At 30.6% G+C, this 16,718-nt stretch overlaps 2 protein-coding genes across 2 annotated transcripts; both read right to left on the reverse strand.

The window, feature by feature from the left end:
• Positions 1-1,944: 1,944 nt before the first annotated feature.
• Positions 1,945-11,086, reverse strand: MSH2 (MUTS homolog 2). Its single transcript, XM_068608389.2, has 13 exons — positions 10,767-11,086; positions 10,570-10,619; positions 9,965-9,997; positions 8,252-9,325; positions 7,423-7,977; positions 7,146-7,256; positions 6,922-7,011; positions 6,749-6,820; positions 6,434-6,544; positions 5,939-6,065; positions 4,248-4,447; positions 2,784-2,936; positions 1,945-2,432 (listed from the first exon to the last, which is right to left on the reverse strand). Exons 1-13 carry the CDS (start codon positions 10,816-10,818, stop codon positions 2,232-2,234), a joined length of 2,829 nt encoding a protein of 942 aa, XP_068464490.2. The 5' UTR covers positions 10,819-11,086; the 3' UTR covers positions 1,945-2,231.
• A 1,307-nt stretch (positions 11,087-12,393) lies between these two features.
• LOC137805629 (uncharacterized) lies at positions 12,394-16,263 on the reverse strand. The gene is made up of 8 exons (XM_068605569.1): positions 16,228-16,263; positions 14,709-14,927; positions 14,454-14,569; positions 14,056-14,314; positions 13,160-13,256; positions 12,941-13,033; positions 12,677-12,861; positions 12,394-12,554 (listed from the first exon to the last, which is right to left on the reverse strand). Exons 1-7 carry the CDS (start codon positions 16,261-16,263, stop codon positions 12,839-12,841), a joined length of 843 nt encoding a protein of 280 aa, XP_068461670.1. The 3' UTR covers positions 12,394-12,554; positions 12,677-12,838.
• Between the last annotated feature and the right edge of the window lie 455 nt (positions 16,264-16,718).

The following is a 16,718-nucleotide window of genomic DNA, read 5'->3' on the forward strand; positions in this document are numbered from 1 at the left end:
AATTGAGAGAAAAGAAAAATAGACAAAGAAGAGTAAAAAATAAGAGGCAGAATATAATTTATTTTTTTAAGAAAGAGTTTGAAATATGTTAAATAATTAAAATATACACATTTATAGATTTTTTATTTTAAATTTTTCTTTGCAAATAATATATTTTAGCATAAATTATTTTAATTTTCTAAAAAACAATTTAGTTTATCAAAGTTCTTCAACCAAATATTAATAATGGAAATGAAAATTATGTTTATTGAGTGTGTTTAGATTACGAGTTCATTTAACAGAGTGAAAAGAAAAGAAAATGAAAGAAAACAAAAGTGAAAATTGAAGTTATTTAAATTAAGGGAAAGAGAATAAAACTTAAAGTGAACTAAAGGAATAAAGGAAAAGATTGTGAGTGATTTGATGTAATAAATTAAAATTAAATTTTTAATTGATGAAATTTTAATATTGTTATTTTGTCTTTGCGTTAAAAACAAAATTAAAATGAATGTTAATAAATTATTTATAAATATTTATCTACACTTGATTAATGTATTATTCATGTTATGATATAAAAATTCAAATAATTACAAATTACCAAACATCACTAATACATGTAAAAATATAGTCGAATTGAACTAATTGAAATAAAAATAAAATGAATTCCTTTATTTAAGAAACTCTTGGAAATCATAATTTTTTTATTATAAGTCATAATTTGGATGTATCTTCGTGAAACTTCTTTTGACATTAATGTTCAAACTTTTTAATTCCTTCTTAGAAATGTTGAATTCACTCTTTAAAATTGTAATTCCTTCTTAAAAGCATTTAAGCACTGTGGTAGATTGGGGCTCTAGTATAATATCTGCAATATATTAGTGGGTCTTTATTATTAGAATATTGTTCATATTATTTCACATACTATGTTTCCAAACATCATTGACATTAACCACATTCAATTTTTTCAAGGTTTTTTCATTAGAAAAATGTGACCAACCTAAGTGGATAGATGTATAGTTAAGTATACACCATAGTGAGTCATGATGCATGTAATAAGAATAATATATGGAAGAAACACCTTATTATCCTTGCATTTTATCATGGGTTCCTTGATGCATTTTATCATGGGTTCCTTGATGTGATGAGCTCAATTAATCAAAATGCTAAGAAATCTTTAATTTTTATTTTTTAAAACTTTAACTCTTTTTTTCTATTTTTTATTTAAGTTTTAGCGAAAAAAATTAAATAACATAAAGAAAGTGAATATTATTTTATTAAAAATGAGTGATAATAATTTACTAAAAATATGTTTATTTTAAAGTCAAACAAGACGTGAGTGCGGCGATGTAATAAAATATTAATGCATATAGAAATACAACAGGAAACCATAGGGAAGGATTTAGTCCCTCAATGGGAAATGCGTTTAACAGTAATTAATTGGTTTAGCACAATAAACAAGTACCTAAATGATTGTAGCGTTTGGTCATGTGATGACGAAGATCAAGATTTATTATTGTTGAAAATTAACAAATCGCAATCACTCCCCTGTCCCTTTGAACAACCAAGAATAGTGACAAGTGAGTAATGATTTGAGTGTAGATCAAGATAAGAGGCACTTCTATGGAAAATCACAAATAAATATCCACCACGTCTTACCACAGTGGCATATAAGTAGGAACATATATTATTAGGCCACCATGAAAAAGACATACCTGCTCAAAAGCTTTTTATCGCCAGCCATTCTTTCTTTGGTTATTTTGCTTCCAAAATGAATATCTTGACAACAACAAGCAGATTATTTGCTTTAAAAATCAATATAATAATACCTCGAAAACAAGTAGCAGATTTTTTTGGACCGGACAAGAGATATTTTTGTCAAGTTGGAATTTCAAAAGCTGCACTCACCTTATTTCTGACTTCTTTTTCAACCGCAAATGGTAAAATTAGAGACATAGCAAACAAGCATTGAATACGATCAAATAGCTTTTAAATATATAGGCTCCCAAGAAGCAAGTCCATATGGTCTTCAATTTTTTTGAAAACTACCATTAAAAGCAAACTAGATTAGAATATACAGCTCTCCTTTCCGGCAGGGCTATGCCAGAAAATTTAACCTTCCCTACAGTCAGTATATAAATTTACAAAACACCCTGGCACTCTTCTGGTTTTTACCTAACCCATTCAACACATGTACACAGCAAGAAGCTCTTCAAAATTCACAAGATGCATGGGTACCAACTACTTTTCTCGAACTACAAGAATTGTTGCAGCCAATTACAGTTTTCGGCATCCTTCTCCAAAGTATCTGTTAACTTCCTTACTTCTTGCAACGCTTGCATTTTGTCCATGGTCTCTAGTGGCAAAGCAACAAATGCTTCGAGAAATTGCCGAGCCCTTGCAGACCCTCGAGCCATGTCATCGGATTCAAAAACTCTCTTACGTTTAGAACCCACCTGCAAATTATAATTGCATATTTTTAATGCTGGATTCCAATGCCGCAGGTTTACTGTTGCCAATACCGAGGCTACTATTTCTGATTTTCTTTTTTCAAATTCAGACAAGTGTGAAAAAACGTTTCCAACATGTTAAGAATAAAATACAGCAAGAAATTAAAAGTGGCTCAGCAAACAGAGGCACGCACGAGACAGTGATATCCTCGAAGAAGAGGGTTAGAGTTAAGTGCATGTGCAAGTGATATGTTCCCTCCATGGAATTTAAGATAAATCCTTATTTTCCAATCTATTTATTCTGAGAAATAATATGTTCATATCACAGAAAAAAGAAAAAATTGCAATAAGCTATACCTCCTGTGTAGTATCAGTTAAGGACGCTCCAGGGAGAGAAAAATCTTCTAATTCTGCCGCCTTCTCCCTAGCTAGGGTAACAACACTTTCAGGGAAGTTAGCAAACTCGGCAACATGAATACCAAAACTCTGATCACAAGCTCCAGGTTCAACCTAAGAAGTAGAAACGTGTGAAAAAAATGAGTTGATGTAAATGCAGATTCCTATTTGACTACAGTTTCCAAACTTGATGGCCAGACATGTTGAGAAGGAATGTTGTAAGCTCATTGCCACAAAAATGTAATCCAAAAATTGGTTAATAATCAACAAGAACAAGAATCCTGCAAGATTTATGAATGGATGTTGCATTTGGGATAGAGTTCCATAATAAACAATACCAAGGCTTTTCCTGGTAACAGAAAACATAGGTAAATGGTGTGACATTTAATTTCTTCACACTACCTTTTTAGAAAACTGGGTAGGTCTATTTTTTCCTTTCCAGAAGTTCAGGGCTAATGAAAACATGACTCTGGCTGGTTGTTGATTGATTATTCTGATTCCAGAATAATGGTCAATTGTTTGTGCGAAGAAATGTATCACTGGCAAGGGATAAGAGGATTTTTTTCATTATAACCCTAAGTCTACTTATAGTTTAATGTTCCTTATTTCAATATTTTTAGTTTGCGCCTTTAAAGCTTCTTATATCCTTAATTTCTTAGTAATATCACCTTGTAAAGCAAAGTATAAATGAAACCTCATGAAAAGATCGGTGAAATCTAGAAATTAAAATAATTGTAGCAAGAATATCTCTTGTAAGAATTCTTGACTTAATTTTCAATAGAAATTTGAGAAATCTGAAAATCAAACCGTGAAGGTATGATTATATCAACAGTCTTTATTTCATGTTTTAGCGTTTAATTATCGAATTTTCATAAAAAACTTGCTTTCCTCAACCTACTAAAGCAGGATAAAACAATGAAAAGGTGATTATGGTCTTCAGATGATAGCATTACGTAGGCATAGTTCTTCAAAGAAAAATAACACATTTCAATCCAGAAAAAAAGTGCAAGATGAACCCTGTGAGATTTGCTTGAAGCCTCTAATGTCATTGGTTTTTTCTTTTCAATTTGTGATGATTTATAACTAAAATAGAAGCTCTACTACTTACTTAAATAACATCTCCTGAATTATTAGAAATAGTTGAAAAATTAAAATATTAAGGTTTTTGTTGCTTATACCTTTTTATTAAAGAACAAGCACTTTTAAACTAATCATGATTACTTTTTGGATAAGTTTGTCACAAGAAAAGCAAATATACCGTGAAAGAAAGAAAGAAAAAAACAGTTTTAGTTCTTTACTTCTGGGGAGAAAAAACTCCAAATAGGCTTTCATAAAAGTGCTTCCCCCCTATGAGGAACACTAGTCATAAAGCTGACAGGAAAAGGGTAACTTGTTATGTGAAAAGAATGTTTGGAATGTATTTACCTTGTATAGCATAGTTAGCTTTCGAGTTGACGAGTCAATAAGAGCACTAACATGATAGTTTGCCACGCCAACAATTTGCTTCTCTGGATTGTTGTTTACATTTTCAAGGGCTAAAGCAGTCAGTTCGTGAAAGTGGGTGGCAAACAAAGTAGGTGCTTTGATAACTTCAACAATATGCTCACAAATGGCCCAAGCTAGACCTGTATATAAAAAAAACTTGTTTAAACTTTCAATATACTGAAAAGTTTAAGGGCTTTGAATTACCATCCTGGGTTAAACCACTGTTTATTACACTAATGCACACACCACTGAATCCTTTTGCAGAATGAAATTCTCATCAATCCATAACTATTTTTTATCATTATATTTAACAAGCGTATACCAATACCAATGTATGAATTCGTTTCAAATCCACATGAAATGTTGAGGAGAGGATACTTCATTGGATAGAAGCTTTTAATGCAACACTGTATTCTATCAGGAGCCCAATAACGGGGAGATAATAGCCCCAAAGAACTTGATAATGATAGGCTTTAATACTATCTTCGTAAATGGATTTATTTCTAACTTAACCTCATAAAAGCAACTTGTACGGTAAGAATTGCACCCTACTTATATATTATAATATGACCTTATTCCTAGTCGATGTGAGATTTTCAACACTTAATTACGTTTTTAATCCCCAAAATCTAGGATAAATCTAATTTTGACCCCCCAATTTAAATAAGTATATTTTTAGTCTCTCAAATTTTAAAAATATAGTTTTAGTCCCTAGACACTCAATTTGATAACTAAAATGATCTTTTAAGAAATTGTTTTTAGTCCTTGAAATTTAGTATTGAGGGACTCAAATCATATTTTTCAAAATTGAGGGATTAAAATTAACTTCTCTAAATTGGGGGACCAAAATTGGATTTACCCAAAATTTCAGAGACTAAAATCATAAATAAAACAAAAAGGATTTTGTTACAATGTAAAAATGATTGGTTTACTCGAATATCTAACGTGGCTAAGCCATACATAGAAAGTGTCATAAAAAAATACTAAATCCATTTTTTAACCTTTAAGCTGTACTTTTATTCTATATTTGATTACACATACAACTCTGATTAACCTTCAACATTTGAACAGCATAGAACACATGAATAGTCACTTTGTAAAAAGGCAGAATTAACATAGCAAAGATTTAATGAGCTTAATATCTCAGACCATATAAAGGGTGCAGTTCCTTAATTTAAATGCAACTCCGAGAATCCTCGAGAAAACAAAGTTGCAACCATGCTATCAAATATACTTTTTGGTCTAGTCAAGCTTCAGCTAACAAGTTGTATCAGAGTATCCTTGCCATCAGCTATAGCTATTAACTTAGTAGTAAGCACGGACAAGCACATAAAAGACAAGGACTCTATGGCAGCAGAGAATTCCAACGCCAATAAATTTCAAAAAAATGGTTTAACTATATACATTACTAAGCGACTTAACACAGGAAAAAGCAATATTAAGAATTAAGATAGAAGATGAGATTTACAACTTTTTTAATTTTATTTTTCATCTCAGATATAAGAAGCCATAGAACAGGTCACTAAGAAAGCACAACATGAGTAACCTGTTTGTTCAACATATATTTGAAATTACGATTGACATTTAAAGATATTGCAACACCAACATAAATAAGAAAGAGTAAGACAAACCAAATCCATCATTAGTTGATGTCCCACGCCCCAACTCATCAATGATTATCAAGGACTTTTCAGTGGCTCCTTTTAATATTGACGCAGTTTCAAGCATTTCTTGCATGAAGGTAGAAACACCACGTAGCTGGGGAGAATTAAAAGAACTCAGAATTCAAATTAGGGATAACAGTACAATAGATTTACTAAGCATCAAACAGTAACTTAAAAATTGTAGTTTTATATATAAGCCTAAAAAATAACAGAATGCCATTCTAGATGGGCACTGAAAAAAGTGATGATTTTTGGCAGTTGGTAATGTGCCCTTACAGACACCTACAATTTTTACCATGTTTAGGCAACTCCAAATCCCATTAAAGATGTTACTTATTCTAATAACAGAAATTAAAAGCAACAGAAAAAAGGTTTAAGTTTAGTATAAGCTTCATACAGTTTCAGAGATAGGTGTTGGAGATATGCAACTAACAAGGGCAAATAATGCACTATAGGACTCACTTGGCAGTCACCAGCACCCACACGGGCAAAAATACAATCACGAACAGATATGCTAGCTTTGTCACAAGGAACAAATGAACCAACTTGTGCCATCAAAATATTCACACCCACCTATATAGAGAAAAAAACTTTGTTAATCAAATCTCAAACTGTGGGTGGTAGCAAGAATGCTCATGAGTCATTCTGAATTAGGATGTCTACACAAACACCAGTGCAAAAGTAGAAGGATGAGGTCCAACAATAAAATCCACATGACAATTAAATGGTGATTAAATTTTCCATTAAAATGATTAAAATGGTATAGAAGATAAGCACCTGCCGGATGAATGTTGATTTACCACCCATGTTAGGTCCCGTTATTATTTGAAACCAAGTTTTTCCTCTGACCTGGATTGTTACAAAAAGCAAAATAAAAAGAATACACTTACAAGTTCCTAATTTAAATGAAGAAATGCGTATGGCTTTCCATGGATCTCATTAACACTTACAAGCTTACAGTCATTTGGTATAAAATTCACCCAGTCTTGGGCTTCCACACAAGGGTGTCTACAGCCTTCTAAAATTATATCTCCTTCGTCCTATTAAAGTCAAAATGAAAACAGTGATTGTCATTCCGAAAATGATATCTCCAACCTAAACAGGGGATAAATAGAGAAGGGAGGCAAATGCAAGAAAAAAAGAATGTGATTATTGTGAAAACAAAATTAAGTACCGATGTAGTGATATCAGGCCTTGTGTAGGGAGTAGGCGAACTAGAAGCCAAATCAGCAAAGCTTAGTAATACATCCAATTCAGAAATTATTTCCGCTAAAGACTCAAACACCTGCAAAACAAAAATTTCTTCAATTTAGAGCAGAAGAAACAAATACTCTTAAGACATAACAAGTGTGTTTGAATTAGCTTATATTGTATTTAATACAGCTTTATTGAAAGCTTATTGAAGTAGTCTCAAACACAACAAAACTATTTGGTTTTACATATGTACTCACCTCAGAAAAAGTTGTCGCAGTTTGAACTACCTTATCAACTAACTTCTTTTGACAACTTTTGTACTCCTCAAGAATTTGCAGATATTTATCCCCTAGTTTTTTGAGCTTCGTGTTGGTAAATTTCACCCCATCTTTACGGGTTTCCAGTACAATAAACTGGGTATTGAGCTTCTTCCTTATCTTTGGCTCTTCCTTCTTTGTGATTCTGAAAACATGTCCAAATTGTGTGCCCTTGTCTAATTTTAATGCCTTATCTATAGGCAGATCAAGATCATCAGCAGTTTGTCTATGCAAGTTTTGTATTTGGAACTCTAGTAATTCTTGCTGTGCCTTTAGGTTAGCTAGTGTAGAGTCATAGCTTGCAGAAATCATGTATTCCCTGTTCTCCAGTTGATCAAGGTCAACAGAAGCTTCTACAAGCCCAGTGAATTTGTTCAGGTGCTCATCATCAGTCCATAACTCAAGAGGTTCCAAATACCTACTCCTCATCACTGAAGAAAATTGCCCATCATATATTTCCAAAGCACTTTTAATGTAAGGTAGTCTAATACTTGACTGCAATCACAAGATAATAATGGAGTTAACAACAGGCCGTATCATTTGCCATGCAAACAGTTCTATATAATCAACAATATGGTTAGGTGGATGTAATTTCTATGTAGTTAAATGACAACAACAATGACAAAAATAAAAATAAATTTACCAAAAGGGTAAGAACCAAAATTCTTGAGTCACAAAACAAGTACAAGTCCAATAGTAAGATAGTCATAACATATGTAAAATTCCACACTTTATCAAAACCTAACAGTAAATATAGACAATACTCTACCTGATAAAGTTTAACAATATGTTGCAGACCAGCTCGTCGCTTCTGCAGATTGTGTATCAGTCGCTCAATGTCTGATATTCTTTTCAGATGCTGCCTCAGATCATGGCGAAGCACAGTGTCCTCTACAAAAGCTTGTACTATGTCCAGTCTAGTGTTAATTTCTGCCACATCTACTAACGGCTGTTTAAGCCAGATGTGCAATAACCGTTTTCCCATTCCAGCAGTACAAGTCCTATTCAGAAGACCAAACAAACTGAAATTTTTGTTTGCATCAGTTTTGCTTTCTAGGACATTAAGTGCTCTCATGGCTGCAGAATCTAACCTCATATAGCTGTCAAGATTGTACCTACGAAGGGTATAGTTTTCATAATTGCTTTCATCTGCCAGTAACTCTGCATAAGATAGTAATGCCCCCAGAGCACCAGTTGCAAATTCAAATCCAGACACGAAATCTCGAACTGGTTCAATAGGACCTTTAACAAGCCTGCCAAGATCCTGCACCAGATCCCTGGCTTTAAATTCAGATTTCTTTTTCTCAGTTAACATTACACCACATTTAGTCAACATATCACGCAACATTCTGTTTTCAGTAGATTTGGCACACTCTATGGGCAGAAGACACTCTTTACAGCCAAGTGCAACCAATGCTGACTCCACATTTGTGAAGTGACTGTCATCAAGGAAATCAGCCATACCAAGTACTCTCTTAGTTAGATCAACAAATCCTAACCCAATGGTGCAACCATTTTCACGGAAGTTAAGTGACAAAGCAACAATAACAGGGGAATCTTGCATTTCACTGTTAGCAAACAGAACTTCTTCAAAACTACCAATATTACCAGGCGTTCCACTTTTGACCAGCCTCCAATTAGAACCACTACCTTCATAGAGCTCAAGAGAGTGGACTGTTCTATCCAAAAGGAGATCCCGAGCAATTGTTTCAAACATGTTCTTGCTGACACTAACACTGGAAAGAGCATTTGATCCATTGCCCAGTTGTCTCATGGCAGTAGTAGTGTGGTAGTAGGTCTTTGCAATAAAAGTTGCATTGTCGCCATGGGCAGTATAATAGTCCTGAATAATTTTAAAAGCACATTTAATCCAATTATGATCATCATAATGCATAAAAAGAAGAAAATAAAGCTAAAGAAACTTGTTGATATAAGAAAATTATATTTAACAAGAAACCATTTTAAAACTTTATAACAAAAATTGAAGAAACTCTTCAAAAGATGAAAATAAGTTGCAGCAAGATGGTTGGTAAACCAGAAAAAATAGATATTAATTTCCCTAGAAGAAGTAGTTTTGGGTTAATGAGCTTTAAGCATCTTATTTAAACAATCCACAAACAATATCTAACCAATATATCTTTATATTCTAGCACATATTAAACAGTAATTAACAGGACTACGTGAGCCTTAAAACTTAAGACCTATATCTACACAAAGTACTTCAGGATTAAAAATTATAAAAATCTTCTAAAATATTGCTGAGATGAACAAAGTCCTTTTATATAATATTATTCTTCTTTGAGAAACCTATATAAGAGAAAATGTGAAAACTAAAGAGATTATGACATTTCAGAGATCATGAGCTGCTTCTCAAAATATCAACAGGACATGCCTGTATGGAAATTGTACCACTTGGCATCTATGGAGCAGAGTAATTCAAAACTTAATAACGAAAAAGACCAATTTCATCTATAAAACTTACCCTGCGATCAAAAAGCCGTACAGCCCTTGGATCCTGTTACAGAAAAAAAAATGTGAATAAACCTAAACATGGAAATGTAACCATACCAATTTACAACGTGTCAAACCAGCATCAATTAAAGGGACAAAAAATGAATTGCATAGATACACACCCACATAATCGGTTTTAAGAATGAGAAAACAAAAAAAAAAGCTAAACAACGTGTCAAATAATAGTTGTTGAAAACAACAAATGTTAAGTTTGCACTACTACGAAATAAGTTAGGGAAGGATTGACACCACTGTAAAATTTCATAAACTATAAATAACTTGGTGTAGAAAATTATTGTGATGGGTCTAAACATCTTCTGACAAAATACGGTAGCTGCTTCTCTAAATTTAGAAAAAAAACAAACAATAAAAAGTATATGACGAATTAGTTGATATTTAACTTCTTTCAGAAGTGTATAAATCATGCATTACATCTGTAGTCTCTTTAATGCGAGAAAAAACAACAGTAAATGACGCAGTCTTGTAATGCTAATAACACTCTAGCAACAGAGCCAAGTCCGATTCCGAGAAAGACCATGGAACGAAACGAGAAAGGAAAAATGTTAAAATACTTACATCAGGTAGGGTTTTGAAAAATGATAAAAACCCTTGCGCTTGCTTAGGATCTAGCAACAGCGAGGAAAGAAAACGAGGAATGCGGTTAGCAAACTTCAAATAATCACCAATAACAAAAAAAGTATTGGCATATAAATAAAGTTAAGATATTGGAAAGTTTTCTCTTCTTTAAAATGGCGAATTACATTACAGGATACCTAATTTGAGGTCGGGGAGTTTATTGGTTAGGTCGTGGAAGTTTTCAGCCATTGCTGAAAGAGGTTTAGTTTCAGAGAGAAACTGTGTCTGAACCTGTGCTGGGATTTGTGAAGTGGTGGTACGAACTGTGAGAAGGCGCGTGTTTGTACATGAGTGAGGGAGTGGAAGCGTTTCTACTTTCTGTGGTGTTGGTGGCGGGAAATACTCGCGGGCTTTTCTGAGGCCCGCGGTTGAAGTGAAGCCCGTGACTTCAAATCTGGGTAACTATAGCCAAACCCGGTCCAAAAGGTTATTTGAGGTTTATCACACTTTTTTATTTGTCATTTCTTTAGAAAAAATAGTATTTTAATTTATAATTAATTTTGATTCAGTCTATTTTCTAATTCTCTGTTTTTAAAAATTGTCCAATGTTCAATGGGGGTGAAGATAACAAAATGGTCAATGGTCAATTCATCTGATTTGTTCTCTCCTCTCTCTAGGCCACCTATAGTCAAAGACAGTCAGAGATGAGTTTTTCTTTTAATTTTTTTTTAAAAAAATAATATATATGTATATATATTAAAAAAACACATTATGTAAATATTTGTCGAATCTTTAATAAATTAACATTTTAAATAAAATATTACTGTATACTGTATTATTAATTACTTACTTATACATGAAATTAATTTATAAAAGTTCATAATTTAAATAATAATAATACATTTTTATATTTTTAAATAATACAATACAAAAAATTATAATGTTTTATTCTTAATTATAATAAATTTTATAAAATTTTAACTTATCGTCCCACCATATTAGCAAGCTCAAAATATCAATTCATTTTTATATTACTTCAATTTTATTATAGAGAAAACCTGAGGAGAATTTCACGTTTTTGTTTATTTTCTTTTAAAAAAATTATTTTATTTGCACATACAAACTTTAGTTTATTTTCTTTTAAGTCTAACTGTTTTAATAATAATATAATAATAATAATATGTGTAAAGTTTAGGTAACTACCACTACAAGAAAAATTGCTTTTAGAAACTAAATTTTTGGTTTCTAAAATGATAAAAATAGTCACTAACTTAATTAGAGACTAATTTAGAAACTAATAGCACTAAGTGGCTAAAATCATGGTCGCTAATTTTAGATACCAATTTAGAATCTAATTTAGAAACCAATTTAGTTACCATTAAATAAAAACCAACTTAGTGACCAAATATATAGAAACTAATTTAGTGACCAATTATATAGAAACCAAATTAACAACCAATTTCATTGAAACCAATTTAGTGACCAAAATATATAGAAACTCATTTAGTGACCAAATATATAAATACCAAAAAAATGGTCACAATATTGGTTTCTAAATAATGTAATTTATTATAAAATATTATTTTATTTATTTAACTACTTATTCTTTCATATTTTATATTTATTTGTAGATTCAAGTTCACTAATTTTAAAAGTTCATCAACTCAAAGCAATTATTTTCAGAATCAAAATATAGTTATAAATGAGAAAATTTTCAATTTTTTTTTTCAAATTTTACAAAAGAACTTTTTTATGAATTATGAATGTGAACTAAGATTGTGGTAGAAACTAGAAAATAATCACATAAACTCAAGATACTCGCCGTAGTTTAAAATCTACTTTCAACTTTTGTTAATATCCATGAGTTATATGTACAAGAAAGTTTAGTCTATTCCTATCTTGATTGAATTTACATTTTTTGTGCCTACTTGCAGCTCACAAGCTTCTGGGCTGGAACAAATCAAGGACGGTCTTGGAAGCTAGAACTGAAAGATTGTTACAAATCAATAAGAAACAAACGCAAACAATGGATAAAGGAATGAAAGAATGAAAATTGAAACACAAGATGAGTGCAGAATTGTAAATCATTGATTGTTTATTAACTTACCTTCTCAAATGATACTAGCTCAACCTCATAATACAAAGTGGAGTTAGAAGGAACACAACAAGTTCTTGTTGAGACTCTGATGAGCCAAAACCATACTCGGGCGCAACAGTTAACAATGTCACCTCACCCTTCTTCATAATCAAAATAGCTTTGTCAAACCCATCAATTGCTTGTTATGCTCAATCCTAAAACACTCACATTAGCTAGCTTAATAAATAATTTAGTGGGAATCGGAAAAAACATTGAGACATTTTTTCAAGTTACCCTTATCAGTTTTGAATTCAAACAGCTCCCCTTCATCATCATGACCCTTCTTCAAAAACAAAGTACCATCTTGTAGCTTACCAATTACTTTCACTACAAGAATGCAAAAACAGGTAAGGAAACATCAGAACCATGTTTTAAATCCATACAATGACAAGGTTATCATCCACATTAAGAATTACAAGCATTTACACTTAAATTCATCAGCAGACAACTTACATTGAGGCTTCACACTTAAAATCACTTTCTCTCCCTTCTTCATGGTTTTAACGGTGCAAATACTGATGTTATGAGGTTGGGCGAGAACTATGGAAACCTACAAAATGATTTATGTTTGGAAAATAAAAATCAGCACATCATTAAGATTTTATTTGGATAAAGTTCTCCATGAGTACTTATAGGAAGATAAAATAAGAAAGAAAAGCATAATAAGTAAGCAAAAATCAAATTATTCTTAATCTAATTTGTAAAATTTTTCTTGTACTAGCTTCTATAAAAATGATTCAGGCATAAACTAATTTTCTGGAGAAGTTTATCTAAATAGGTCCAAATGATAAAGCAATTTAAACAAAAACTGAATATGAAAGTCCACTTACTTATCCCAAAAGGAATTCTTTGGAAAAATATTTGGGTACTTCTCTACTGGCTACAATTAAATACAGAATTTCAGCAGTTAACCTTCTCAAAAAACCAGAATACTTTCAATTCAAAACATTTCATCTTATAAACATATGATAATTCAAGGTTTTATGCAAGATTTATCTTATACTCCAGATGGCTAAGAATATGAATAGTACCTGAGCCAAATAGCCTCTCAATAAATGGCCAATTATTAAACCAATCACAACATGACTTGTTGTGGAAATGCAGTTCTAAGAATTAACAATGTAAAAGAGTTAGTGATGCTTACAGTTGACAGTCCTAGAGCTTGGTGTTCTTCTCTAAAAAGTTCAATGGCATAGGCTTGTTAAATAAAGTAGTTAGACAAGAAAATGTAGAAATGAAAGTTTGAAAGAGAATGAAGTTATAATCAACACATGCATTCAAAATTTGTATCCAAGTACTGGTGGAAAAAACAAGAAAGTGTGAAATAGTAGGAGTTAAAGATATGATACCCTCACTGGTCCTAGAAAACCATTGAAACATCCGAGAAGAAATCTCGTAAGAATAGCCATCCAAAAACTTTTGCTAAGGCCAAATAGTGTGTTGAAAATGACACTGAAATGAAGTAAGCATTGATAATTATGGGAATCTTCAAAGCTAAGCATGCAGTTCATTGACATGTATACTTGCACTAAAATGATCCCTGCAAGTATTACGGGTTTTCGACCAATGCGATCAACTATAGCTCCCCACAACAAAGATGTCAAACATCTGCCAAGCATGAATACAGAACCTACCACGTTTTTATCAATATGTAATTAGGTATACAGGCAAAGATTTCCCCAATCGAAACTCTAGTATGAGAATCATTAAACTTGCTAAAAATAAAATCAAAATAAAAAAACCATACCTAATTGTGCGAACAACTTGAAGCCTGTGACACTGAAGATCATATTGCGTTTGAGCACCGTCACCGACAATATTCCGAGTCGCAAGCACGAGATATAGAGATTGAGAATGATTTACCTGAGCTTGAGCAAGGAAAGAGACAGTGAGATGAACCAATTGGACGAGATTGAGAACGAGAACGGCAGTGATAAAGAATAACGAAACTGAGAGTGAAGTAGATGAAGGAGACAGTGTGGAGAAGAAGAATGAGACTTACCTGGATTTGAACAAAGAACAAGATAGTGAGACGAACCAATTGAATGAGACTGAGAGTGAAATCAAGAACAAGCAATACTGAGAAAGAGGAACGAGATTGAGATTGAGAGTGAATAAGAAGGAAACAGATAGTGGAGTGAAGGAAGGTTGCAACGGAAGAAGAAGAAGAAGAGAGGAAAAAAATATTTATCAAGTAGAATTTTAGAAAAAGTATTTTTTTCTAAAAAAATATATAAAAAACATTTAAATATATACAAACTTAAATAAACTAAATTTAGTAATAATTTCTTGCAAATTATTATTGAAATAAAATTTATAAATATTTTATAAGAAAAATAATTCTAAATAAATTAGTAAAATGTACTTATTTCTAATAGCGTTAGAAATTCAAACTGCAGAATATTTTCTCATATTTAAAAAAATTAAATAAGTTTTTAAAAATTATGTATATCTATTTAAATTAATTCATAATTTTTTTTAATTTAAAAAATATTTTGAATTTATAATTAATTTAATTTTATGTTTAAATAAAATTAAAAGATTAAAATACTATTTTAAATTAATATTAATTATTTTAATATTATACTAAAAATAATAGTTTAGTAAATTTATTCATATTAATTTAAAATATTTTATAAATTAAAAATTAATAATTAATTTTATAAAATTTAATTATTCTAAAATTAGTATCTAGATTTAAATAATAGTGACTAAAAATTTAAGTATCTAAATTATATGATGATTAGAAACTAAAAAATTAGTTTCTAATTTTATTATTTTTAGAGACCAAAAATTAGTTTCTAAATTAAATTAAAAGTGACTAAAAAAATGGTTTCCAATTACATCTTAACAAGAGACTAAAAAAATAGTCTCTAAAAAATCCTTTATTTTTATTTTTATCATTAGCTACCAAAAATATAGTATTTAATTATATTAAATTTTTATTAATAATAGATACTTTTTAGTAACCAATAATTTTTAGTTTATAAAATAGTATCTAAATTGGTTTCTATAGAAACTATTTTTTTTTAGTTTCTAAATTAGTTACTATTACAACATTTTCTTGTAGTGTACTTTATGGAATTGTGTAAAATTTTGGATTTAACCAAACCATTACTACATTTTATTAACATGTTTTGGTCTCTAATTAATAATCTAGATTATAACATCACTTTCATTGATTGTAATTGTGTAGAGACGCTTTTAAGCAAAGTGATTATATACGAATGTATTTTTAGTCTCGCAAAGTGATTACATATATAATGTTTGTATGGCATTTTGTAATTTAAAAACATGAAAATAACTTTCACTCTTAAAGTGGCTTTAACTATTTCATGATTCTTCTTTTTAAAAATAATGTCATCGTAATCGATCAATCTTTCGTGGCTTTAACTATTTCATTTACATTTTCTCAAACATATATTTTGTTTAAACTTTTTCAATTTTAAATAATCATTCACTCTGAAAGATATATTAATTATCTCTCATAATATTTCAAACTTATTATTTTCTCGATATACATGTTTGTTTTCAAGTTTTGTGGATTTTTCATACATTTTTACATTCTATATTTAATCAAATATAGAATCAATTTATCATATACCTTGACAATTTGTTATTTCACATAATGAGAACAAAATAAAAATTTTATATTTATCTAATATAAAAAGGACAAAATGAATACAAAATTTAACATTAAAACGGAGATGAATATAATCCAATTCACTCCTATGATTATTATCCTATTCGTATTTATTGTTGTGAAGTGCATATAAATGCTACAAATTATTCATAGTAATTTTATCTAGTTTGATTGTTGCATAAGGGAAATATTTATTACCTCAACTTATAAATACTATATATATAGTATTAGTGTATTTTTTATGTATCCAGAAGTTGAGCTTAAACTATATGTATGTATGTATGCAGTTTATATTAAATATTTTAAAAAAATATTGTTTATCATTTTTACATATTCTTCCATTAAATATAATGCATTCCATCTACATAA

The sequence above is a fragment of the Phaseolus vulgaris genome, chromosome 3 (assembly GCF_051622355.1).
Source record: "Phaseolus vulgaris cultivar YP4 chromosome 3, ASM5162235v1, whole genome shotgun sequence".
NCBI classification, from domain to species: Eukaryota; Viridiplantae; Streptophyta; class Magnoliopsida; order Fabales; family Fabaceae; genus Phaseolus; species Phaseolus vulgaris.